The sequence below is a fragment of the Prunus mume genome, linkage group LG4 (assembly GCF_029339155.1).
Source record: "Prunus mume cultivar Tortuosa linkage group LG4, ASM2933915v1, whole genome shotgun sequence".
Classification (NCBI taxonomy): domain Eukaryota; kingdom Viridiplantae; phylum Streptophyta; class Magnoliopsida; order Rosales; family Rosaceae; genus Prunus; species Prunus mume.
The window spans coordinates 10,355,706-10,383,116 of record NC_142701.1 but is presented as its reverse complement, the minus strand read 5'-3'; the positions used below and the strand labels follow the sequence as shown (position 1 = coordinate 10,383,116).

Here is a 27,411-nt window from a genome sequence, read left to right as displayed (position 1 = left end):
TTGCATTGTATTTACTTCTTGTTTTTTGTTTTATTTTTCATAAGCTTTTATTTATGTATAAAGATGCATTTGATGGTAATGCTTATTGCGTTTATTAACTAGGTGTATTTTTCTATGTTTATTAATGGAATTCATTAATACCGTTGAGTTTTCAATGTAAATTTCACATGGCTAGCTTTTGAATCCGTGGATCTACTACTATTGTTAGCTGTGAATATAAACAAAGGTTGTGGTGGGCTATAGTCTAGGTAAGTTTTGAAGAAAAAAATGATAATAAACCTATATCCATATGGCCCATCACAACAAGTTTGGCTCACTAGCAAAGTCTGCTGTCTTTTTTTCAAATCGCCTTTGGCAAAAGGTTTTTGAGAAGAAAAAAAAACCTATATGGCCAACATCAACTACAAATATTCATAAGGGAAATTTTTATTTTTATTTTTATTTATTTGTATTCTTCTCTAAACCTTTTTGGAAGTTTTTAATGAATTATCCTTTTTTTCACCCCAAAAAAGAGAAAACTTTTAACATTGGACTCAATAAAAATCCTCGCAAGTCCTTCAACCCAAAATTCTAGATGTATAAAGTAATTGGAATTCACAAGTGGGAAGAGACTTTCAAAAACGGAACAGTATGTTAACCTAATTCTATAGTTCTTGTGTTTACCACCAATATATATATATATATATATATATGAAACTTAATTATTTTTATATTTTTGCACTTTGTATTTGTGAAGGTTATTCGGTTGATGCCAAGAAATTTTAACGGATTCAAACTGCAAGAATGAGTTTTTAGAAGATTCTATGATTTTCTACATTAAAAAAGAACTTGAGGAACAATATCGATGCAGATGAAAATTAGTCAATAGAGCTATGAAATCATTAGATCTTAAGTTAAAAAATTTAGCTAACCTACCCACTGAAAAATTCCTGATTCCACCCTTGAATATAAATACATTAGAGTTTGACATAAAGCATAAACATGGTTATAACAAGGGTGGATTGGTAACATCATATGTACTGATGTCACCATATATATATATATATATATATATTCTTTCTTGGGTAGGTCTAGGTCTTATATTAGCTTTAACTTTTTCACATCTGTCTAGGTTTGTGGATGATTTCATTGTGTAACACAACAAAGAAAAAACCAAACAAGAACTAACTAAAATGCAGACTTCAAAAGTTCTTGTCCAAGAACTTTAGACATAAAATCCAATATCATGCTTGCCAATCAAATTTCAGATTTGTACATCTGGCTCCAGCAAAGCTGGTCCAAATATAGATGAGCTTTTGCATTTCTAGGCTTGGCTGAAACTGCATAACATTTCCAATTTCTTAGGGGTTGATGAAAATTAGGAAACCTTAAACCACTGAGCTTGGTGTACTGATTCTCTGAGCATAACGGGACTAGCATGGACAATATTCAGCAGTTTTATGGAACATGTAATTGGTAAAGGACTACAACTTGATGCGTTTCTAAAACTTTCCTATACAAGTAGGAAAAATAATATCTATCGTGTTTGGAAATTAAACGCCATAACCGAAACGGAAAAGATGAATCCAAAAGCACTGTAAACCATACATGCCCTGCTGCAACTACTCCCACAAAATCATGTCTGAAACCAAAGTAATCACCCAAAAATTGTTTGACTGTCTGTCCATTGTCGATCGTATCATTTAGGTCTCCAAACTGAGAAGCAACCAACCCATACAAGGTCCAAGCCACAGGACATGCCCAGTAGTACCATCTCCACCATATAGGAATCCTCTGTTGTTGGCCGGTAGAAAAATCAAAAAGACAAAAGGAACAATTGTAGTAATTTGGTAAAAATATGCTGAAAACTTATTCGAATACATAACAATTAAGCAACACTTACCGGTCGTGGGACAATGAATCCTGAAAAGAGGTTCCACAGTCCATAAGATGCATAGGTCACAATAGAAGCAATGTGATGATTTGGTGACACAGCCACAATCATCATACCAGAAAATGTGAAGTACAACAATGTGAAGTACATAAAGAATAGATACCAAAAGAATTTGACAAGAGTCAACTCAAACCCGATCATCTTATAAATTATGACTCCATAGACCACAGTTTGTACTAAAATATATGGGAGCTCAATCAAAACCTGTGACAAGATAGAAGTTGAATTATCATATATAGAGAACCAAATTTGGTGATTGAAAAATTGACAATATAAGATCCATTTCACCTGTGCCAATGCATATGCCAAGGCTGAATACATCCCTGCAGCCTTTTCTCTGTAGAAGACTGTTCTTTCAATAGCAACTACAGGCTGCACTGATGTAGCATTTTGGACCCCAAGGAAGAAAACAGCAATGTACATGGAGCCCATTGCATTGAACAGATCTTGTTGCCTTTTCCTGCATCTCATAAGACACAGTGAATTTGAATACACGAAAAATGAGAAAACACAAAAACAAAATAATCTAATGATTTCCCCAAACTAATTTCTTTGTTTCCTTGTACCAACTTACATTTGGGAGCCGAGGTTCCAGAACATTGTCCCCAACAGCAACGCCATGAAAGTTGTAAAGAGAAGTCTTACTGCAGTGTATAACGGGTTGCGCCAATAGGACCAATGTTGTTTCCATAAGCAAACCATGGATTGGGTGAGAAATGATTGCGAATATTGAGTGGGAAAATGGAGGTCCTTTGAAGAAGGTGTAGGTTTGCTAAAGTCTTTAATAAGTTTCTTGTTTGTCCTGAAACATATTATGCCAAGCAAAAGTTTCAGCAACTAATTTATGATACATAAACATGTTAAGGAGGTTTCAGCATTTTGCCATCGAAAAGGCAGTGAACTGTGTTTGCAATGTAGCAGTGACATCAACTAACAGACCTGAATAGTTTTGAATTTTTGTAAACTTGGGCAAAATCAATCCCCAAAGCTAGTTCTTCTGCTGAGGTTGTAAGTTCCAACATCCAAGTTGCTGGGTTATAACCATCTTTTATTTTACTTACTCCTTCAATGCCCTTGATTAAAGAAAGTCATGTTAATATACAGCAACAATGACATAGGAGGGAAGGAAGAATTTAAAGTATTCAGTGTTGGATGTCTCTGTGATCCGTGACACACCCTACCTCAAAATACTTGATTAGATGGCAAGAATGGTGACCCAATGGCCCAACAAATATTTCTTCTCCTCCGCGCTTCAGTAGGAGTAGCTGTATTCACACTCACATTCATCAATCTCAAATATATGAGAAGAGAGAACCTAAAGAAACAGCTAGTCTTCCACCCATTAAAATTTCTCACCTCATCAAAAGCTTCAAATATGTCAATGCTGGGCTGGTGGATGGTGCAAACAACTGTTCTTCCAGTATCCACGGTGTTCCTAACTGTTCTCATGACGATTGCAGCAGCTCTTGCATCTAATCCTGAAGTTGGCTCATCCATGAATATTATCGAGGGGTTTGCTACTAGCTCAACTCCAATGGTTAGCCTCTTGCGCTGCTCAGTTGAGAGACCACTCACACCAGGCAACCCAACAAGCGCTTGCCTCAACCGTGTCAGTTCCACAAGTTCCATCACTTCCTCAATGAACATCTGCAAAAGAACTTCATAATTACAAATCAACATCATGATAGCCAGAAAATATGCAAGCCCTTTGAAGTGATGAAGTCAAACTTCTAAATATGGGGCCCCTGTTATATAATCTCAATGATAGGCTTCTTTCTATTGAGCATGTTCAGTAGTATTTTTTTTTCTCCAGACCAAAAGAATGTAAAGCACATCTTCATTATTTTTTTTTTATAAAAAGCAACTAACAGTCGTTTGAATTAAAAAGCAAGGATTTGACAAGAAAAAGTAAGAGTGGTTTTTCACTTATATATCTGTAGTCTTTCTAGGTTCAAGTTTGTCTTTTAAGCTCTCTCTGATTGACTTGTCTATCAATAATTAAGAGGAAAAACAAAATAAGAACACTGATTCTCTCTTTCCAGGTATGTCAAGTTACTTTTTTACAGCTTCATGGGTAGTTTATTACTAGAGACAAATGGATTATAGCTAGATTGTTTACCAAATTAAGAAAATTGTTCAGATTATAGCTAGACTGTTTATCAAAGCCTAATTCTCTTTCCTCTCCTTTTTTTTCTGTATTTTTTTTTTAATATTTCTTGGTTTGGTTTATTACATGATTAAACCTTCACTGATCATTACATACAGTGTGTATAAGATTATTCAATGTAGTTTAGTTTAGCAATTATGAACAAAGTCTTTGAATACCAGAAGTCTTTGATGTTCCCTAATAACTTATATAATTGTCTAGAAGTCTTAATTATTACCTGAGCAAAAGCTAAGCCATAAGAATATATCCTCAAGTTCATTAATATTAGAAAAGATGAATAAGCTAAACTTTGACTTAATTTGTGTTGTTCACTAAACATCAACCCTGAAACAGATTCTGGTTTTAGATATTATCATTCTAACCTTTCTGGTTTCAGACTCGACTTCAGGTGGCAAACGAAGCCATGCTGAGTAAAGCAATGACTCATAGACAGTAACATGAGGGGAGTGGATGTCATTTTGCTCACAGTATCCAGAAATCCGGGCAAAGGTTTCTTGCTTCTTGGGGTAGCCCGAAATTTTGATGTCCCCTTCAATATATCCACCAGTTTTCCTACCCACCAGTACATCCATGAGAGTGGTTTTACCAGCACCACTCACTCCCATCAGAGCTGTCAAAACACCTGGCCTGAAAGCACCACTCACACCCTTCAGAAGCATTAATTTGTCCTCTAGGACACCTTGGATCTTCATTTCCTGTATGTTCAAACTCCGTTGGATATAATGTTTTTAAGTTAACTTAACAAAACAAATTAAAAGAGTGTAGTTGATTTCAAAAATCAAAACCTGTGGCATGTCAACTGAGTATGTAATTTCATTGAATGTGATGGAATGTTGTTCAAATGGAAGAACCATCCCTCTCCTCCCGTTACGAACAGACTCAACTGCAATTTCTTTTGCACTTTCATCTTTACTGTCTGCATTCCAATTAAAATTTAAATGTCATCTAAGAATAGCACCATAAAAAATACAAAAATACACACAAAACCTTGGGAGGTGCTCATTATGGATGAGATTTAACACCTGTCTTGGTTCGTTGACTTGAGCTATTTTGACTGCACGGTAATTGACTAGTTCTCTCTATTCTGCCATCATGTTCATTGCTTTGATCTTCTAATTTTACAACCTGAGGTTTCGCAAGTGCTGCATATATAATGATTTATTTGATACATTAAAGGATAATCTTCCTAATTCATAAAAAATTGAAGTGGACAACGTACAGATACATACGATTTAGCTTGGAGAGAGCTACAATGTAACAGATATTGAATAGTAATACAAATCCAGTCATTGCCCCAACACCTATCCAATACCAGCATGCATGAGGAAAGAACCCGCGGGACTTTAAAACTTCAATTCCCAGAGATACTGTTGAGTTTGGAAGTACCTTTTATAAAAAGGAAATTGAGACAGACATCAGATGAGTATGAAGAAACACTAATTATAGAAAAGATCTTGAAGGAACAAAGAACAATATGATTTTCAAAAAAATTACATGTCTACAACTTTCACCAAGTAACTCATTAACTGCTATTGCATTTTGAGCGTACATCATAGGCGAAATCCAGTAACCCCAAACCCACCACTTTTTAACATCATCTGTCACATTAAGGAACAAAAGAAGCATCATATAATTAAGCAACGAAGTTATCAGAAGAATGTTGTTTTCCCATATGTTATGTTATTATGTTGTTTGTACCTCTAGAAAGCACGAAGCCTCCCAACGTAGAAAGTGTGAGCAACGAGAATGACCCCACCGTGTTCGCAACAATCAAATTCCTACACATTGCTGCAATTAAACGGAATAACGCAGAAGCCATCTGGTTAACAAGTAGCAGCAGTAGATATTGCCTAAAAACCTGCAGCATATGCAAGACCATGCATCAAAGATTGGTATGCATAGCAAACAAGTTAGTTATTATATATTAATATTTACTTGTTTACCGCTCAATATTAGGGTCGAATCCAATCACATAATATGTAATAAACACCCAAACTGCTATTTCTACAAATGTCATAGGGATCTTGAGAATCCATGTTGGAAGAGCATATGCCCATGCAGGATAGAAGAAGAGGTCCCTTTGCTTGTAAAAGATGGGAAGCTTGAGAATGGTCATTGCAAGCTCTGGCATCCCATTAAACATAATCCTGACCACTATGGAGAACAAAGCACCCATATAAACTCCTCCATCATCTACTGAACCACGGGGCATCTCAGTTCGTAGGAAGAGTGTCATCGTAATCAGAGCCATAAGTGTCAGCTAGAAGCAGGAAAAAGAAACAAACTAAGAAAGAGATACTTCCCAAAATATAAATCCAGAACTAAAATGTATATTATTAAAATCTACTTGTGCCAGCTTGAAGATGTAGACAAAGGAATTCCTCTTTATTAGCAAATATTCTCTTGAGAAGCAAACTTTCACCAGTTCTCCCATTTTAAGACCATATTCTTTGGTTGTCAAAGCTGCTGGGTGGTTTTTTCTCTTGTCAAATGGAATTGACAGTTCATCTCTAAGTTTCTGTCCCACATGGAATGATTGGAATGCTTCAGAAAATTCCTGGACTGTAACGAAACTATATGGTTCATCTTTGCATGCCCAATACTGTTCCTGATCTTTACTTGATGTCACCTAAAACAAATTTCATTAAGCATGCAATAGAAGATATGAGATTCCACATGTAATGTGCATCATTTAGTACAGCTAGCTACCTCTTGTAGGAAGTCAGCAATGCCTTTTCTCTCAGGACATTTAAAGCCCATAGATTCAAAAAACTCAAGCACATGTTCAAGAGGACCCTTGTACACAATCTGGCCATCCGAGAGGAGGATAATATCATCAAAAAGCTCATAAGTCTCTGGTGCTGGCTGGAGGAGTGTGATGACAGCCGTTCCATTAAGAATGTGAATGTATTGCTTGATTGAATTCACAATTTGAAATGTTGTCGAGCTGTCCAAACCAGTAGATATCTCATCCATGAACAGTACCTTTGCAGGTCCAACAAGCATCTCCCCTGTAAATAAATTTTTTAAGTAAAGCCTATAATCGTGTATGCAGATTAGAACAATTTGTGATCTTCAATAAACTATTGATTGAATTTCTTTACCCGTTGTAACACGTTTTCTTTGTCCTCCTGAGATACCTCTTAACATGTCATTCCCTACTTTGGTATCAGCACAGACTTCCAGTCCCAGAATCTATTAATAAAAATGACTTGCTTATAATTGATTTTGAAAAAATTGTGTAGTGATTTCTGAAAGGACTCTTATAAGATCAAAGGTAGCTTCTCGGTATTGTTTACCTTTAGAATGTAATCTGTCACTACATTCACCTCCTGTCCTTCTGTGGCTATTGCCTACAATGGCAGAAGCCAATTGTATTAGAACCATATGAATTGTCACACCATGAAAGAATTGACTTACGGCCGATTTGGATGGACTAGTTCCGAATCTTGGGACTCAGATAACATTATAAGGTTTAATTGTTTGTTTAGACTACACAATCCAAATATGTCAAGATTTGAATACAAAGAAATGGAAGAAAACTAATAAAGTTCAAATGATTCCTTGTATATAGAAATTTCAAATCCATTTCGAATCATACGAAGCAGACAAAAATACCAGCTATTATTACCAATTTCCAGTTTTGGAACTTTCAGTTACTTTAAAAATTCCATGGTATGATTTCCACCAGAAGGGAAAGTACAGGAAAAACAAAATCTCATGAATCCTCAAAGGTATAGATTGTGTGTGTAAGTTTTTGTGATCAACAATAGAAAGTAGTTTTTTTCTCACCTTCATGAAGACATCAATGTCTGGATCAGGCTTGATATTAGCAGCTTTCTCTCTTCTGGACAGCTCTGCAAGCATATCTGCAGATGGCCAAAATGAAAATGAGTCAGTGCTTTACATATATATAAATCTTATTATAGAGTGTACCCTAAAAACCAATGTGGAAGGAAAAGAAAAGCAGTTCCATGAATGAACTAACCATAGCGCGTCCCAACCCCCTGGCATCTTGCAGAAAAGGCCAAGGTTTCCCTTACAGTCATTTCTCCAATGTGTAGATCATGTTGACTGATGTAGGCAGCAGTTTTTTGGGGTAGAAATTCATTCATTTCATGGCCATTATAAGTCACCCTTCCAGAAAGCTGAGGCATAACATTTGGTCTTCAAATTAGTTATGAGAGCATTCAGATTTTACTGATATCTTTTTCTGAAAAGCAATTATACAAAAACTTTAAAGCTGGTTGAGAATCCTTTGCACCTTTAGATCTAGATCGAGTTTTCCAGTTAAAGCCTGTAAGAGTGTGGTCTTGCCAGAACTTGGAGGACCCAATAGCAATGTCATTCTGAAAAATGCATGCACAACAAATGATAACTGGGTACCGAAATATCTTTTTCCTTTTCTTTGAAAGTGAGGCAGTAAAAGAAGGCAAACTAGTCCTTTTCTCACCTGCTAGGCTTTATGATTCCATTAACATTGTGGAGGATAGACAAATGCGTCTTTCTACTTGAAAGAATATGGAGACCATTCAAGAAGCCCTTTAAGATCAATGGAAAAAGTGATTAAACTGTGAGATCACTGAAAGGTTAATAAATCAAAATCAGCATGCAGATCTCTGCTTCAATTATTATCTTCTGCTGCAACGTTACCTCGAGTATGTTAACGATGAAGTTAAAGAGTGTAGGCAAAGCTCTGCTTCCTACATAAGCTTCTGCTTCTACATTTAGATTCTCAAATCGAACTTCAATTGTTGGAAGATCAATTCCTACTCTGAAAAGTATTCAGGAAACACCAATAGTCCATCAAAGGAGTTCCATTGAAACATCAAATTTTTATACTTCCCCTACTGGGCTACCAAGAGAATGAATCCAAAAACTTAAGATATTATGTACATACAGAATTTAAGTATATTCGTTCACATAAAGGGCGGTATCTAACAAACTTAGAATTATTTTCTTCAACACCTTCAGGTGGAAAGTAAAGAGGCCAGACCTGCTATCAAAGCCCAAATACCAGAAGCATACTCCTCCCTTGTAAATTAATGCAAGATTTAAAGTTGAAAAGTAGACTTGAATGAAGCAAATTAAATATTTGAAACTCCAATAAAATTAAGCTTGAGGTGAAGCCTGCCTGGAGAGCCAAGTTGAAACTAGCTAGGCTCAAATACTGATGTCAAGTTGTTCAAAGTACTATCCCAAACCGAGAAATGTAAGTCCTACATTCATGTTTATAAGATCATGAGCTTCTCCATCAGTTGTCAATTGGTTTTGGATAGGATGCTCAAAACTTTCATAGTACAAGGTCCGCATCATCCACATGTTAAATGATGCAGCAATATGCGTTGTTCATGTGTCCTAAATTAGGATTTTAGGAGGTTGGACTTAACTGGAATCTGAACCTACATAGGATGCTTCTCTTTATAACTACCTGAATAAATAAGAACAGTAGAGAACAGGTTTTCATAGATTGGCATGACACAGTAAAATATCAGATAAGGAGGAACTTATTACCTATCGATACGGTTTTTGATCTTCAACAAGAACCTCTCATTGTCCTCTTCAGAACCTTTCAGAAACCTCCCAATCAATTCTTTTCTTTCTTGAAAACCAAGATTTGGTATGTCAATTTCACTTGCTTCGCCAGCGGGCATAATGAGTATGCCTTTCTTCATACGATTATAAGTAGGAAGCTTCTCAAGTGCTGCCCATTTAAGAGCTTCTTCTTCGTCTTCGTCACACAGAGACCTTGAGAAAGCTTCCACACCATTGTTCCTCCATCTCAAAGAACTGCCTAATTGGAGACTATTGCCGGCTCTATAATGATCACCACTCTCCATTTCAATTTTCAACCTGAAAATGAAGAATATTGTTGTTGTAATAGCAAAAGCAACCCAAACCCACCAAATTAAACACAGATTAATTTCTTTCACAAACTACTTTAACCAAGGGAACCAAACTAACACAATTTGCAGTATAAAACATCTATGATTACAGGAAGAGTTTAGAAATAATACACAAGGAAAGAAAATAAAATCCAAAGATTGCTTCAAATCAACAAATTGCAGCAAATCATTCTCTGACGTTGCAGAGATTCATTCTGCAAATATAGTCCACTTAGCACCCACAAAATGCCAGTTTTTTTTTTTTTTTTTTTTGGGGGCAGATTTTAATCCAATATGAACCTTTGAAATTCAAGGCTGTCAGAGACTTGAAATATTTAAGGGTTCTTGTCAGACTAGCTTCCTCTGTTCAAATAAGGTAGAGGAAAGACACTGTGATATATATATAAATATATCATGTGTATAATGCGTGTAGAGAGAGAGAGAGAGGGAAGTGTACCATGTTAAGTCTTTCATGTTCCAAAATTGGCGGGGAAATGAATATATACTTTGGATTTCATTTCTTTCTTTAATCTTCTTTGGTCTTCTAAGAAAGAGATTTAAAAAAGTAAAAAGAAAGACTTCCAACAAAGATGCAAGCTATTAACAATATCTTATCAATATGATGTTACTACAGTAGTTTAATATTCATTGTAAATAGCACAACAACCCGATGATCACATCAAGAATTTTATTATCAATTAAAACCATGTAATAATAGTTTTCAAAACTTAATGGTGGACCTTAATAAGTCTTTTTTAAATACTTGAAACTCCATCAGTATGTAGGATGGAATATCAACTTCTTGTAGTAATTAATTAAGTGTGATCACTACTATAAGACCCCGTTTGGTTTATATGATAGGAGGCTTGGGGATGGGATGGTAAGTCTAGATATGGGAAATGCTTGCTTGACACATGGGAAAGTAGACTCCTCCTCTCTTGAGTTTTGTTTTCCCTCCTCATGGGAAAGTTTGGGAAAATGAGCCAACATTAAATGCACATTTTTCATGACCATTTTGTTCTTATTTATAATTTAGAATTACAATATATCATTAAATGCATTTTTTTATTTAATTTAATAGGGGGTATAATTGAAAAATTATAACAACTTTGTTTTCCATTCCTACTCAAAACAAACATGGGAAAGGAAATAAAGTGATATCTCCCAGTTACTCTCAGCATTACCAAACATGGAAAAGCAATCTTCAATTTCTGATCCCTTAAGAAATGACATAGGGAAGTAATTTCTCCTCAAATCCATTTTGTGAACCAAACAAGGCCTAAGGTTAGTGAATTATTTTATTGTAAGATGACTAATAATTTGAGGTGGTCATGTAACTTGCATGTTATGGTTCTTATTAAGCTTCTAGAGAGAAACCAAGGGTCTCACCTTAAATAACAAAGTCAAAACAAAGTAGTTTGTTTAATTTTGCACTAAAATTGTGGTGAAAGTTACCAAAGTGGCATTTTGAATTATGTCATACGTTGTTCTTATTGTTTGTTCGGGAGACAATTTCACATGTTATGTATTATATACAAAGCTGAATACATTGATCAAATTGCAATTACGCCAAAACCTATACCAAATTTTCTTTATTATCAACCGGAGTTGTCCACATAACTTCATTGTTGGTGTTTTTATTTATTTTTTATTAAGAGACTCGGAGCAAATAAAATATCTCATGAGTACACTATTCCATGCATGCAATATATAATATGAAAACTAGAGTATAATAAGAAGTCCACGAGGAGGTTGGTCGGTGACTTTGCTTCGGGTGCTCTAAAGTATCAAAATATATTAAAGATTATATGTGGATATCTTTTTTAATACAAGCACTACAGGGTGGATTTCTCGTACACATATTATCAAGATGGGAGTTCAAATTTGCAAATTAAAAACTTCAAGGGAATTGAGGTTTCTCACATACAATACTAAAGTGTTATGAAAGTTCAATCTTCAAATCAATGGTCTGGACTAAATCCTCGTTGGCCATGTGTGGGTATAAATATGAGATCCTAGAGATTAAAAATTATACTCAATACTTTTTTATTTTAAATACAAAAATGATTGGTATTTTGTTTGTATCTTGCATCTTGTTTGTTTGTTTTTCACGGGAGGACAGGAAAGGCCGTCGGAAATCAAAAGAGACGGTGGTGGCCTTACAGCCCAACAATCCAGTTGCACCTCTGTAGCTCCAATCGCAGCTGCCTTATGTCACAAATTCACAAACACCAAAAAAGAGAACTCATGCACATGTCAAAATTGCAAAAATTAGGAGGTTTTGGAGGTTCATAATGCATGCAGTTATAGTCACAGTCCTGAGGTATATACAAATAAAGAAAATTTACAATTGTAGTCACAATTTTGGGGTACATAGATTCAGATGATATTTGCTGTCATAATCTATATATAAATTTGTGGGATGGACACATGGCAAACTTCAAATATCTAAGGTGTACCAACTGAATTATGTTATTGAAAGAGAAAGTTACATGTAGGGGTAGGCATCGAAACCGAAGAATTGATCAACCGAATTAAATTGGATTGAAAAAAATAGAAAAAAAACCATGTTGACAAAAAAATAAAACTCAATTCAAAAAACCAAACCGAACCGGTTCTAATTGGCTCCCGTTTCGGTTCTATACCCTAATAAATTGAATTGGACTGAATCGGACTAGCCAAATTATAAAAATTATAATTTTAATATTTATTTATATCCAATGCTATATTTTTAATACAAATTTATAAATAAACCCAATCCTAGACAGGTATTTATAAAAAAATCCAAGCACTATTTAAACATAGAAACACACCCAAAATCAACCCCAAAGTTAACTTTTTGGGTATGTTTATAAATGGATTTTGAGTGTGTGTAATGATGGGTTTTGAGTGTGTTTATATGTTTAAATAGTGCTTGGGTTTTTTTATAATTTCAACTCCCATTTTGGGTGTTTTAGTGAAACTCCCTATTTTTAATCTCAAAAATTAAATTGAATTGCTTAGATCCTAGTTTGCTTGCATCTTGTTTGTTTTTCTATCTTATTGTTTTGCTGGCCGTTTTTGAGCCTTTTATTGAAATATTTTCAGAACCAAAAAAAAAAAAAAAGGGTATCCTTGCTTGTTGTTCATGTACATGTAGGCATGCACACCACTAGGCCACAACAAGCTACACCTACTATGTCAAATTTCTGGATGGTTTGGCAACAATCTCATTATGCACATGGATTTTATTTTTATTTTTTTATGAAAGAGAAACTTTATTAGATAAATTTCAATGGTACAATCAAAGATATCAACAAGACATCTAAAGTGCCAATCTCAAGAGGTCAACAAACTAACATGCTAAGAGCAAAACTAACGAGAACAAAAGCTGCACTAAAACTACTAGCCCACATCACCACAATTAACCATAAGCCCAAATAAAACTCACAAACCCAACATAACAAAAACCCTAAAACAACATATGAGTCTTCTTTGACAGTACCTATGTAGTGATGGGATGTTGTTTTAAGGGTTTTGTGGTTGGGGTTTAGGTTGGTTTGTTTCGTATAAGTTGTTTGACTCTTCTGTTTAGTCAATAGCTTGGGGGGCACTCTTTCCTTCCTCATAATTTTGTTTCTCTGAGAAGGTTTTAACGAGACCACTGTTAACATGCTAATTCATACAATGTAATGTTTCTTTCGGTTGAATGAAATACCATCTTTTCTCAACCCCCAAAAAAAAACCTATGAGTCTAAACGAACCCCACCACCACCTGAAGAAGCGACGTCGCAGCTACACCCACCACCACATCCGTAACAGATCTAAAGAAAATATGATTACTAACGATCTACCTGCACATTATGCACATAAATTTGAAAGTCTCTTATCTATCCCCATTCTCATTTATTAATTGAACTTTCCTTTTTGGCTTTCTATCACAAATAATTCACTTACTCTTCTGAACTCCTTATTTCAATTTGCATTCTCATTATATTGCTCTACACATCAATATCGTTCCCAACATCAACATCGTCTAATTTTTCGTTAGAAGTCAACTCGTCAATTCAGCCAATTTTATAATTTTATCAATTTATTATACGAAATTCAAATTAAAAATACTAAAGTAAGCTAAACAAATCATCAATAAAATTGTCAAGCAGGGTTATCACATTAGTTGTGGCCTTCCCCCTTCCTCCCTACTTGGCATCCAGGATCGAAACCCCAGAGTTTCTTTTCTCTCAATGTAATAAAAAAAGAAAATCAAACAATAAAATAAAAAACTTGAAATACCAGCAGCCACCCACACCACACCAACCACCAAGACCAGCCACACCCATCTTTCCATCCTATAACAATTTTTTTTTTTAAAAAAAAAATTGTTAATGCAATAATTTCGCTTTTCCTTGTTTGTGAATTTGATTTGAGGCATTAAAAGTCTCCTTCCCTAGTATATGCTCGAAATTTCTCCAAGTGGACCTGATGTCCTCGTACATATAGGCATGAGATTAGCTGGACAAATGAATAAACTTGTAGTTAATCCGGTGTGCCCCTACAGGCTACAAGGACCACTTACCTAAATAACTAAACAAGAAGACGAGATGAGATATAGGTTTGACTTTTAATTCAATAATTGAACAAAACATGAAATTCTAGACCCAAATCCCAAAAAACAAAACATGAAAGAAAAGAAATCATCAATCACCATGTTTATTAAACAATTTGGACTTCGGCCCTCATTGAATCATTGAGAAAGAACTAGTAAAGCAAAAAAGTGTTTGGCATTAGGAAGTTTCTTTTCATAGTTTTTTTTTTTTTGGCCAACTTTAGAGTTCAAACATGTGAAATTGGACTCAATGTGTTTTTTTTTCCTATTCAACTAGGTGAATTGGCTCGGACTATGAATTTAATGAATAACTGGGTCTCTCTTCTTAATTTTGGAGTGCATAATTGGGCTTAACATAATTTTTTTTTTTTTTTTATAATGGCATACTATATAGATTTATGTAAATTAGAGGCCCTAAACGGCCGCCTTACTTGCTTGTGCTTAGACCAGCTCCACCGCTGCATGCAAACCGGGCAGGAGGACCCCCGAGCAAGCCCAAAACAGCTCCAGCGCGAGAGAAGAGGCCCGGGCAAACACTTGGTCCCACCAACTCATGCTAGCCCATGGGCAAAATCTGCTTGGCTGTTGCCCTCGAGACGTCCGCATGATTTTCAAATTTTTTATTGTTGGATTTTTTTTGCTGTCCACGCGCCAACAATAAAAAAATTTGAAAATCAACCACTGACGTCAACGTGACATCAGCCCACATAGCCCAACGGTTATAAGCCACGTGGCTTCTCCTGGAGCCTCCAATCAAAAAATCTTGCTCAATCCAATGGCTGTCCAATTTTTAGCTTTAAAAAATTGAAAAAAAAATATCAATTTTAAAATAAAAAAAGAAATATCAAAAAATTCTGGAAATTTTTTCTATAAATACCTCTCATTCCAATATTTTTCACTTTCCACACCAAATTTTCTACCACAAAATTTCATTTGTGCAAAAATACAAATGGTCTCTTCCATCAAAGCCGGAGACTCGTGGACAAACATTCGAAGAGGTCAAAATCTTGGCGACGAGGTAAAAAAAAAAAAATTGTTGTTTTATTCAATTTAATGTCATTATATATATATATATATATATATCTTGCATTTCCAATTTCCTTTTTTTAAAATAGATTATTCAAGAGAAAACAAAAAAGAGGGAAACCATTACACATGGCTCCTCAAGTGAACAATGCCCGCATCGGCAGTCGGTTCCAGTGGTGCGTTTCGTGTCAGAAATAATGGCACTATTACATCCTCTGAAGGAAAATACTCCCCCACGTCGTGATCCTGTGGAACCGCCTCCGCCAATGATAGAGTTGTCATTGTATTCCATTGTATCGGACTATGAGGACCGAGAATATTTTAATTGTATGATGAGTGAATAGGAATTTCAATTGTATGATGAGTGAGATGTGAATTTTATAATAAATATGGACACGTGGCAACCGAAAATTTAATCCGAAAAATTTTATCTTAAATTTTAAGTAATAATTTTATAATAAATAGTGATACGTGACAACCGAAAATATAATCTAAAAAGCTTATCAAATTAATGGTTTAAAGTATATATAAAAATAAATTTTTTTTTTTTTGAAATAAAGTACAATGAATAGTAATTGTCTTAGCCTTAGCCTTTTGGGGTGGAACCACAAATGGCAAGGCTGCTACTATTCATGTGAATAGTGGTAGCCATTGCCTTACCTTAGCCTTAGCCTTAGCCCTTATGGGTGGAGATGCTCTTAGAGCACTTCCAATAGCATGCCTAGCTCAGGCAAAAGGCCCCTTAGGCTCCCAAAACTCATTCCAGCAATGAGATCCACCCCTGGTAAGAGGTGGGCTCCACCAAGCCTGAGCCTAAAGGCAAGACTTGCCTGGGCAAGCTGCCCTCATGAGGTCAGTGTGACGTCATCAACAGTCAATTTAAATACAAAAATAATTGAAAGAAGAGGAAAAAAAATCGAAAAATTTAGAATTTTTTTTCTATAAATGCCTAGTCATGCTCTTCGCTTCCCACACCAAAACTCCATACAAATTCATTTCCCTCTATCTCATGTATACAGTGGTTATCCTTAGGTTGCTATGGCAATGGTTGTTATGGCAGACATTATTCACGTGAACAACAAGTGCTCTTACCTTTTGCCATGACAAATGGGCGGAAGTGCTCTTAGGGCGACCCCTACTCATCCCTCTTTCATCCTTCATGTTATATATTTGGGTTAATTACAGTTTACTGCCCTGTGGTTACACCCTTAAAACATGTTAATCCCTATCTTTTCAATTTTAACAATCACATACCCCGGTCTTTTAAATTTGTTACAATGTGATTCCGCCGTTAGGGTTTCTGTCAGATCTCTTTGTTAGTTGTTTACTGGCACTATGGGTCCCACATATTTCAAAATTTTTAATTTTAAATGGATTAAAATATGAATATTAAAAACCAAAAATCTCTCTCCCTCTGTGTGTGTGTGTGTGTGCAACGAACCCAGTCTCTCTCTCTCTCTGTGCAACGAACCTAGAATCGAAGGTCATTTGGCTGATGCCAGCTACAAGGTCCGCTCCACCGACCTACATGTCACTCAGCCCCTCGAGTGCCTCGAGACCGTCTTGGTCAACTCCCCCAATGACCTCTCCCAGCTCGCCTCTGACGCAGTTCACTACAACCCCTCCGACCTCACCTCCTAAGTCGACTCGCTCCTCTCCGAGTTCAACCACCATCCCCTCATCTCCATCCCCTCCGATCTCAACTTCCCTGACGCCATTATCAGGGGAAGAAATCGGGAGGAATTGGGAGGAAGAAATTGGAAGGAATGAGATATATATATATATATATATTCATATTTAAATTTAAATTTAAATTTAAAAGATAAAAAAAATGTGGGACCTATAGTGCTACATAAGCAACTAACAGAGAGATCTGACGGAAACCTAATGGTGGAACCACATTGTAACAAATTTAAAAGACCGGGGTATGTGATTGTTAAAATTGAAAAGATAGGGACTAACATGTCTTAAAGGTATAACCACATGGTACTAAACTGTAATTAATCGTATATATTTTTCTTCTATCTTTAACTAAAGGAATCAAAACCAAAAACTAAAAACAAAATGATCACCAAACGGGCCTTGAGTTTAGGTATGAGCTTGTAACCTTCAAAAGATAATGGCCAATTTAACATTGACTTCATAGCTTGGGAAGTTTCATGTAGTTGATCTATAAATAAATCAAAATTATTATTTTTAAAATAAATTTTAAAAAGTGAATCATTCCTTGAGTCCCTCTGTAACTTGTCAGTTATTGTATAAAATTTGGAAACGGATTTAGTGACTGAGATTATTGATTTTCACATATTTTAATGGTACCATTTGAACCCAAACAATTACCCTAGAAGTGTTTTTTTTTCTTGAGAAATTCTGGGATTGCATTCATAGTTCAGCCATAAACGACACTAACCACAAATGGCCAATACAAACTAGCCATAAAGAGTCATTATAGTAACGAAGCGGTCTAACATTAAAAGACACTCTGGTTCACCTCCACTAACAATCATGCAGGATCGAAAAAACTCTGGCATAGACATCCCAACTAAGATTGCAAACTCAAAATAATCAAAAAAAGATAAAGCTTGAAAAATTCAAGCCATAACAATACAAATAAAACTCTCACAAAGGAGAGATGAAAAGCCCTCAAAAAGGAAAGGTGAAAAACTCTCACAAAGGAGAGGTGAAAAACTCTCACAAAGGATAGGTGAAAACTACATAAAGAACTCAAAAAGTCTTTGCAACTTATTCTAAACATAAAGAAACCGCAAAAAGGATGGTTGTGGAGATCTAACGCCGAAACACACATAAAGATCCAACGTCGAGACACAATCACCTGTGATGGTTGGAGGAAAATCATAACAAAACGAAGACAAATAGGGAAACCTTCTGTCTTTGAAAATGGGGGAAGAGGAGAAGGAAGGAAAAGAAGAGGGGGGAGGGGGCCCTCAAAGTGAATACAACTCTAGGAGTGTTTTTTGGGAGAGGGGGCTAGTACCCTAGAACAGTTTAATCCTTCTGAATGAGACTATAACCAAGGAATGAACATCTATAGCAGCAAAAGATAAAAGAAAGAAAAAAAAAAATTGCAGGATAATTTAGTTCTTGCTACAATTCTCTTAGAAGCCAACATCAACATCTCATAATTGAGAACAAACATCAAAGTAACACCGCGCATATATGTTTACAACACTTTTTCTGTATGTTAATTTTAAAGAGTTTTCCACATCATTCTACATCATCATCCTCTTTCTCATTCTCATGTCTAGCATTACCACTGACACCAGAAACAAGCTCAGCTTCAAATGCTTTGGAACTTGAAGGCAACCTCTCATACATTTTGGATCCCAATGGAAGAAGCCTACATTGCCCCACAATAAGAGTTTGGCTGAGTTTCTCATAACTCCACCTTTGCTGAGCATAGACTACACCTGCAAGGATAATTGCTGTAACAGGTATGGCAATATCCCCAAACTTGGAGTAAAAATCCGTAGTTGGGTTGACAAGCTCGTAGTCCTCGGCAAAGTAAGGATTGAGCACAGGAGCTCTCACATAATCATAAATGTGAGGGAAAAGTCTGACCAGTGTGATCGCGAAGAAATAAAACTTTCTAAGTGGTTTACAATCAATCTCCCACACAAGGTTGCCAATGATTTGTGGGAGAAGGAAAAAATCTTGAACAAGACCGACATACTCCTCTAGCTCAGTTTCCCATTCCCACATTGCATGAGAATTTGCTCTAGCGATTCTGTAGCTTTTTGTCCGAATAGATCTTCTGCTGGTGTTCATACTATGAATGACAAGAACAATTATATAGCCAATAAAATGTATTGTCAAAGTAGTCAGAAGCACCCGCTTATCACTAGGGACACGATGTGGTTCAAGAGGAGTTTGTGTTAGTAATCTGATTCGGGATTTCCAAACCTTCTGACAAAGCCTTAAAGTCAGTAATAATGAGACCATCACAAGAAACTTTACTGTGTAATCAATTATATGGAACCACTGACTGTTGTCAAGGTCATATGAAGATGTTTCATAGGATTCAGAAGATATCTTCTTGAAAAGCGCTTCAGCACCTGTGACCAGAGGAATGCTATACCCAATGGCTTGGATACCTAGCATGACTAGAGACATGTAAGGCACGGAATCAACATTATGTCTGATGTAAAACAGTTGGCTTAAAATGCCAGATATTGCCAGGGAAAGAGTCAAAATCCTGAGGATTCCCTCAATACCCCGACGAGAGAGAATGTCTTCCCGTTGTTTCCTGTACATAATCGGAAGAGTTTGGAGCTTGACTGTACTAAAGCAAAGGGGGTCATCTTCATTCCTTTGGCTGGCTATCGAGATACTTGCAGCTGGATTGACTAACCATCTAGATGTAGTTGGAGGATAAGACACAACCACCTCAATTAAACAATCAAGCCCAGCCTCAAGATCCATGCTCTCATACAAGATCTTCCACGAGGCTCGAACATCCCTGCAACCAACTAGATACATCTTTCCAACATGTGGGTCATACAGACCCTCCAAGAAAAGCACAGAGAAATTGCTAAAAGCTTTCCCAGAGATGGTAAGTTGTGCTGATACATTCAGAAGGAGCTGCTTTTCAGTGTATTCAGCCTTCGTGTGGTAAGGAGTCTCCTCTTCTACAGTGGAACTATTTTGTGGAGACCAATAGCGCCCAAACAAGGGGCCAACAGAGAGAATCTCCATCTGAATATCTGTTCTAGGAGGCTGAGCATTTCGCATTGGATCAGGAAATGCAGACACATGAAGGGTTAAATCTTCTGAGAGAAGAGAAAGACTGACTTGAAAAGCTTCTGTGTCTTCCAGTTTGGGAAAATTCAGCAATGATTTCTTGATGACAGTTCCAACACTAAAGGCCTCATTTTTTTCCAAGACAACAGCAGCTGAATCAATTTTTGTGTACCTGTAGTATGGATGGGAGGTTCTTAAATAATTCCACAACTCTGTAGGCTGCACTAGCTTTTCAAACGAGAGAGGAAAGAATGATGCACCACTGTTATTGGTGCTGGATAAACTTCCATAAATAATGCTTCGTTGCTTTATGGAAAAAGAGACAGGTATGTACAAACAGATCCGACTATTGCATCGACTCCCTTCCACATCAACAAGTCCAAGGCAACCAGCCATGCAAAGCTGCCCACTGGTAGATTTCCATATTCCCTCAGCAGCAACAGTCATGTTGTTAAGCCCAGATCTCTTTGCTGCGGTATACTGATTCTCTAGTGGAGAAGCAGCTCTAAACACAGCTGAAACCCTTGCTGAACTGGCATTTCCCTGGTCATTTTTTTGTTCACACTTGATATTCTGCATAAAAAGTTTAACACCTTTAAAGCTTCCATCTGATGCCTTAATCTCTTCATCAGCCACAAATGGACCCAGCTTACTGCAAAAATCATCAGTGGCATTGCATCTCCAGTTTGGCAAAACAGTGAAAGCTTGGTCCCTTGCACTTTCTTCAAGGATTTCACAAATAGAAGGACCTTTATAGATGCTAACGCCACCATAGATCAAGCTATCATTGTAAGGGTATGGATCACATGCTCTTGACACTATCTTTTCAGATCCAAAATCGTAAGCTGCAGACTTTCCCAACTGCGATGAAATGTGAACCACATCAAAATACTTTGAGTTTGACTTTGAATTTAAACTTCTTAATTCTCCTTGGATAGACCTATTTGTCAACGTGAAAGTCATTGGATAGTGAAGAACAAGTAGAATTTGATCATCTTGAGAAAGAGGAGGATCAGACTCCCGAGAAGCCTTCAACCACTCCCAAGGGTTAGCAGAATCAGAGTCCCGAGAAGGTAACATTGTACTCCCCAACAAACACATTACTCTTTCCCCACCATTTTTCTTTGATTCAGTGTAAATCCCTTGGAAGGAAATTGAGATTTGAGAATGGCCAGGCCATATCTGGAATTCAGAATTTCCTTGGTACCCATAATCTGCAAAGCCGCCATCTTTAGTAATGCCCAAAATCATGAACCCACTAACACTTACAGACTTCTTGGATCGATGGGCACGATCAAGATCCGTAACCCAAAATGATACCAAGTTTGATGTAGTACGATTACCCCACGACTCTGTTGGGACTTCTCTATCATCAAATGGTATGATTGGGGCATTACCCACCTCCTGCCTCCAGTCCCCATTAACAAAAAGTAGCTCCTCTTTTATGCTATACACCTTATTATTTTCAGCTTTCAGTTCAGAAGCAGAAGAAAGAACAAAACCACATTCTTTCTTCACTTCATCTATTCGATCATAGTTATAGGTAACAGGGGTTTCACTTCTTCCACTCATAAAATCAAATTCTGGTTCTACATGGTATGGATATGTGAACCCCAAACTCAACAAGCCATACACACTCCAAACCACAACCACCAAAGATGCAATCTTCATGATCTCAAAAGTTCTAAATTTTATTCAGCTGCCCAAAAACTGAACTAAAGAAAATTTCAACACCCAAATATTCAATCTCAAAATCCTACACAGTACTCACCCCACAAGACAGAGACTTTAGTTACCACATTTCATCCACAGAGGTCAATGAAAAAAATTAGAACACAAAACAATTTTCTTGAAAGGATCAATCTCAAGCCTGTACTTCCCTGGGTAATGTTTATATTCTACCAAACATTTGAAGTAAGGAACACAAACCTGAATCTATCCCCTCTTGCATGGATAATGGATTATTGTGAAGGTGAACCACACTTTCTGAAACTTGGATCTTGGGCTTCAGAGAGAGAGAGAGAGAGAGAGAGAGAGAGAGAGAGTAAGCTGGACTTGATTGGATCTTGCGTAGGAAAGAAAGAAGAGGAAGAGTGAATCTGAAGTCGAGCTGTTTCTGGTGTTTTCTGAAGCTTTTGGTGAATTTTTTCCCACTACTCTACAAGTGCGTGTAAGACGACTTCGAAGATATTTCTTTTCTAGAAATAACGGTCAACTCCTAAATTCATACTTTCTCAATATTGTTCTAAATTCATATATAAAAAAATACCATTTATTTTCTTAATAGGGTACCTACTACTCCAAACTTTCTCAATAATAAATAATAATAAATCCAACTGGTGTGCTCCTATGCACTGGCGGATCCAAAAAGAATTTAGTTGATGTGCAATTTTAAAAGGCTAAAAGCTTTATTAAACAAAAATTAACAACTAAATATCCTTATAATTTAAACAATATCAATGTCATTCATAAGTTATAGAAAAAAATAACGTTACAAATAACCTACAATTGTTGTCAATGAGATTTTTGTAAATACCACGAGGTATCCCCATACTCGGAAAATAGGATTAATCCCTGCTTGGGGTTCCATATGCTCCTGACCACAAAGTGCTTCCAACGAGTTTCAAACCCCGCCATTGAGGCACCAGGTAGCTCGTCAGCTGGAGGCGATATATCATGAAAATGCCGCATTATATTTTTATTACTAATACAAACAAAAAGCCCTAGAGGTTAAAGCTATTTTTTAAAGCCTTTTATCATTTATTAAGCAGACCCTAGAATGCTTATTAAAGCCCACAAAACACAGTCCAACTTTCCCTTTCTGTTTTTTTTTTTTTTTTTTAAAGCTTGGTCTAAACGATGTCGTTTTGGCCATGATATTTTTAAAAATAAAAATAAATTTGGTGCGTTGGGCACAGAAAGACAAGCTTGGTTTAGGCAATTCGTCGAACACTTGGAGTGCACCACTAAAGGGGCAATATGCAAGGCCTCTCAAACTTTTCTGACAAGGGGAGGTGCAGCACCTCCTTGTGCCTTTATAAGTCTGCCCTAAGGGATTCTGGTTCAAGTCCTCATGTACTCATGTGTGTGAATTTCCTTCCTCTCTTTGAACTTTGGTAAAAAAATGTCAATGGGGTCTAGTTCAGTGGAAAAAGGCCTTGACTTGCAGATAAGATTCGAACCTCCATAACATCTTTATTGCGTGTGTGTGAGAAACTCCCTCCCCTCTAATTTAGACTATCACTTGTACTAAAATAAATAAAAAAACACTTTGGCAAAAAATAAATCGAAATGGACATTATTGTATTGCATTTTTAAAAGTGATGAACATTGATCAAGAAAATAAAAATGAAGCAAATGTGGGTCAAACGGACTCTTGGGTCGCGTGGATTGTTAGTTGACAAAACTGCCAAGTTGGATTAGAAGGAAAGGAAAAATCACCATCCTTTTGTCTTTGTTTTGTGCCCTTGTTCTTGTTTTCTTTTTTTGTTGCTAAATTTATGTTGTCTTGTTGGAAAGTATACCATGTTTTCTTGAGGTTTTTATTTTTATAATTCTAGACACTTTTAGAACCTCTTTCTAATTGTTTTTGTACTTTCAAGGAAAAAGCCTTCTTTTTTTTGCCCTTCAAATGTGGATCATGAACTCCCAAAGCCTTAGATACAAAAACCAAAAGAAGTGAGGCTATATAGGAGCATGCATTGCATATAAAAATTTAGAAACTCATCTTCAGCACATTCAGTTCTTCATTTCTTGGTACTCTGCCCCAGGAGCTTGTTCTCCACCATCCTGTGAACCTCCAGATGAAGAGTTACCTCCGGAACCACGTGACATATGTTCCCCAATCTTTGAGACAGCTTTGTTTGCTGCATCAAGCTTTGACTTAATTTCATCGGCATTGTCCCCTCCGGTTGCCTTTCTTAGATCAGCAACTGCATCCTCAATTTCTTTAGCGATTTCGCTGGGAACCTTGTCCCGATACTCACTTAAGCTCTTTTCAATGCTGTAGATGGTCGTGTCTGCATTGTTTTTTATATCAACCAGAGCTTTCCTTTCCTGATCCCTTTGAGCATGCAGCTCGGCGTCCTTGACCATCCTCTGAATTTCCTCCTCCGTAGACCCAGCAGACGAGCGTATGGTAACATGTTGCTCCTTACCAGTGCCTTTGTCCCTTGCAGAAACGGTGACAATACCATTAGCATCAATATCAAATGTAACTTCAATCTGAGACATGCCCCTTGGTGCTGGAGGGATGCCTTGAAGCTCAAACTCTCCAAGGAGCTTGTTGTCAGAAGCCATTTCGCGCTCCCCTTGTAGCACCTTGATACCAACCTGGGTTTGGTTGTCAGCTGCTGTGGAAAACACCTGCAAAATCCATGACAAAAAGGTCAGATGCAAACAGTTGAGAAACATGTGCCGTTATGGTATAAAATTTAACAAGACCATCCATCAAGTAATCAATGTAAATCTTTTTCAACATTTCTTGAGGACTGACCTGACTCTTCTTTGTTGGAATTGTAGTGTTTCTCGCAATCAGCCTGGAGAAGATACCGCCTAATGTTTCAAGACCTAGTGATAGAGGAGTAACATCCAGAAGAAGCAACTCCTTAACATCACCACGAAGAATACCACCTTGGATGGCAGCTCCCAAGGCAACGGCTTCATCAGGATTGACTCCTTTGCTTGGGCTCTTTCCAAATATTTCTGCAACCACCACTTGCACTTTGGGAACACGACTCATACCTCCCACAAGAAGGACCTCATCCACATCCTTAATAGACATGTTAGCATCCTTCAAGCAATTCTTACATGGGAACTTTGTCCTCTCAATCAGGTGATTTACCAAACTTTCGAATTTTGATCTGGTCAGTGTGATGTTCAGATGCTTAGCACCTGAAGCATCAGCTGTGATGAAGGGCAGGTTTATCTCAGTTTCAGATGAAGATGAAAGCTCAATCTTAGCTTTCTCCGCTGCCTCCCGAAGCCTCTGCAAGGCAAGCCTATCTTTTGTAAGATCAAGCCCATCAGTTCTCTTGAATTCGCTCACCAAGAAGTCCAGCAAAGCATTGTCAAAATCCTCTCCTCCCAAGAATGTGTCTCCATTTGTTGCTTTCACCTACATAAGATAGAGTTCTTAATGAAATATTCCAAAATAAAGGAAAAGCATTAGGACATAACTGAATGTGCAAACGATGCATACCTCAAAAACACCATTTGAGATCTCCAATATGGACACATCAAATGTTCCGCCACCAAGATCGAATACAGCTATTAGGCCTTCCTTGTTGTTCATACCATAGGAAAGTGCAGCAGCAGTGGGCTCATTTATGATTCTCTCTACACTTAGACCTGCAATTCTTCCGGCATCCTTTGTTGCTTGTCTCTGGGCATCATTGAAATAAGCTGGAACTGTGATCACAGCTCTCGACACAGTCTTTCCAAGGTAAGCCTCCGCAGTTTCTTTCATCTTTGTCAGAACAAAAGCTCCAATTTGGCCTGGGGCATACTGCTGTCCATTGACTTCAACCCATGCATCTCCATTTGGAGCTTTGACTATCTTGTATGGAACCATCTTCATTTCCTTTTGTGTTTGGGCATCGTCAAAGTGTCTACCAATCAGACGCTTGGTTCCAGAAACCGTGTTCGTCGGGTTGGTGACAGCTTGACGTTTTGCTGGAGTACCAACAAGTAGTTCTCCTTTCTGGTTTAGGGCAACTACTGATGGAGTGGTCCGAGCTCCTTCGGAGTTCTCAATAACTTTGGGATTCTGTGATCATTGATCATATCACCATTTGTTAGACAGAAAACTAACACACAAGAAGCTTAAATCATGATTTCTGTCAGAGAATGTGTCAGTAGCTTTACCTTTCCCTCCATCACAGCAACACATGAGTTTGTTGTGCCCAAGTCAATCCCAATTATATCATTCCCAGCAGGTCTGGAACTGTTTAAAGCAGAACATGTTATCAATAAACAAGACAAAACAGAAACCAAAAGTTTGTATAGAAACAAAAATCGTTGATATAGTTAACTAAATCGACTATGCAAATCCAAATTACCTGAAAGGTCTTGCCAAGCTTGCCCATTTGTGACCCAAACTTGATGGCTTGGCAGTGCTAGTCAACTTTTGCACAAAAGAACAAACAAACAACAAACAGCTAAGTTTCATTGCTTTGCTGTAGCTCAAAATACAATAAATATATACCATCCCATGTCTTTTCATTCATAACTAAAAGTTCATCCATGCAATGTCGTATACATATATGTACGAAAAATTTACGATAATCCATGAATTATATTTGTCAAAATCTAAAGCGAAACCGCCATATTTGTCAAAATACAATTAGATTGAAGCGCATGAAATCAAAAGCCCACCTTGACCAAACTCATTTTATTTATCCAAGACTATCAAGCTACGCAACAATAATGCCCCTAACACAAACTAATTGAAATTGAAAACAAAACGAAACTAATCCACGTCCTAAGTATCAGTAATATCAGACGAACTTAACAATCAGAACAAAGACAGGTAAATAAATCAACCGAATATAAGAGAAGCACCCATAGATATCAAACAGAGAAAAGAACAAAAAAAATGAAAAAAAATTAGATATCAGCATGTGATAGATAGATTTAATACAAAGTGATATCCATCCAAAGTTGTTTATACTTTATCCATTTTTCTATTTGCTTGAAACACCAAAAACAAAGACTCCCAGAACGAGCAGAGAATATAATAATAATAAAAACTATAAAATTAAAAATTAAAAAAACAGATCAAACAGAGAAAAATGGAGTGTAGAGCTTATAAAGAATAAGAGATTGTATGGAAGTTGAAGAGAATGTGACACTTACGGAACGGTAGGCAGAGAGGGAGGCTGAAGCTACGTCACGGCGTCGTAAGGAACGGAGCAAAGCAGCGGTGGCCATGGCTCTCTCTGCTTCGAACAACACAGACAGAGAACAGGGTTTAGAGAGGGAGAGAGGAGGACAGAGGGTTTTGAGTGTGTAGGGTTTAACGTTTTGTTGTCTATTTATGAGGTGAAGGGCTGGAAGG

At 36.9% G+C, this 27,411-nt stretch overlaps 2 protein-coding genes and 1 pseudogene across 3 annotated transcripts; all 3 read right to left on the bottom strand.

The window, feature by feature from the left end:
- Positions 1-1,413: 1,413 nt before the first annotated feature.
- Positions 1,414-10,439, bottom strand: LOC103328050 (pleiotropic drug resistance protein 1-like; annotated as a pseudogene). The gene is made up of 24 exons (XR_016126324.1): positions 10,118-10,439; positions 9,615-9,953; positions 8,754-8,874; positions 8,554-8,642; positions 8,365-8,449; positions 8,089-8,248; positions 7,893-7,969; positions 7,400-7,453; positions 7,205-7,295; positions 6,810-7,111; positions 6,448-6,729; positions 5,799-6,360; positions 5,595-5,698; positions 5,330-5,486; positions 5,123-5,242; positions 4,886-5,016; positions 4,463-4,795; positions 3,290-3,580; positions 3,115-3,198; positions 2,873-3,006; positions 2,508-2,735; positions 2,222-2,393; positions 1,883-2,137; positions 1,414-1,773 (listed from the first exon to the last, which is right to left on the bottom strand). The product of XR_016126324.1 is annotated as a pleiotropic drug resistance protein 1-like (transcript).
- Positions 10,440-18,660: 8,221 nt separating this feature from the next.
- Positions 18,661-22,532, bottom strand: LOC103328018 (PII, uridylyltransferase (DUF2921)). Its single transcript, XM_008230402.2, has one exon. It carries the CDS (start codon positions 22,023-22,025, stop codon positions 18,822-18,824), a length of 3,204 nt encoding a protein of 1,067 aa, XP_008228624.2. The 5' UTR covers positions 22,026-22,532; the 3' UTR covers positions 18,661-18,821.
- A 1,427-nt stretch (positions 22,533-23,959) lies between these two features.
- LOC103328051 (heat shock 70 kDa protein, mitochondrial-like) lies at positions 23,960-27,411 on the bottom strand. Its single transcript, XM_008230438.2, has 6 exons — positions 27,210-27,411; positions 26,414-26,478; positions 26,220-26,298; positions 25,555-26,121; positions 24,850-25,470; positions 23,960-24,719 (listed from the first exon to the last, which is right to left on the bottom strand). Exons 1-6 carry the CDS (start codon positions 27,282-27,284, stop codon positions 24,093-24,095), a joined length of 2,034 nt encoding a protein of 677 aa, XP_008228660.1. The 5' UTR covers positions 27,285-27,411; the 3' UTR covers positions 23,960-24,092.

Coding starts and splice junctions, on each gene's coding strand:
- LOC103328018 (XM_008230402.2), bottom strand. CDS start 22,025: ATGAAGATTGCATCTTTGGTGGTTGTGGTTTGGAGTGTGTATGGCTTG.
- LOC103328051 (XM_008230438.2), bottom strand. CDS start 27,284: ATGGCCACCGCTGCTTTGCTCCGTTCCTTACGACGCCGTGACGTAGCT. Junction 26,479..27,209: donor CCCTCTCTGCCTACCGTTCC/GTAAGTGTCACA, acceptor TTTGTGCAAAAG/TTGACTAGCACTGCCAAGCC. Junction 24,720..24,849: donor TTCCAACAAAGAAGAGTCAG/GTCAGTCCTCAA, acceptor TGGATTTTGCAG/GTGTTTTCCACAGCAGCTGA.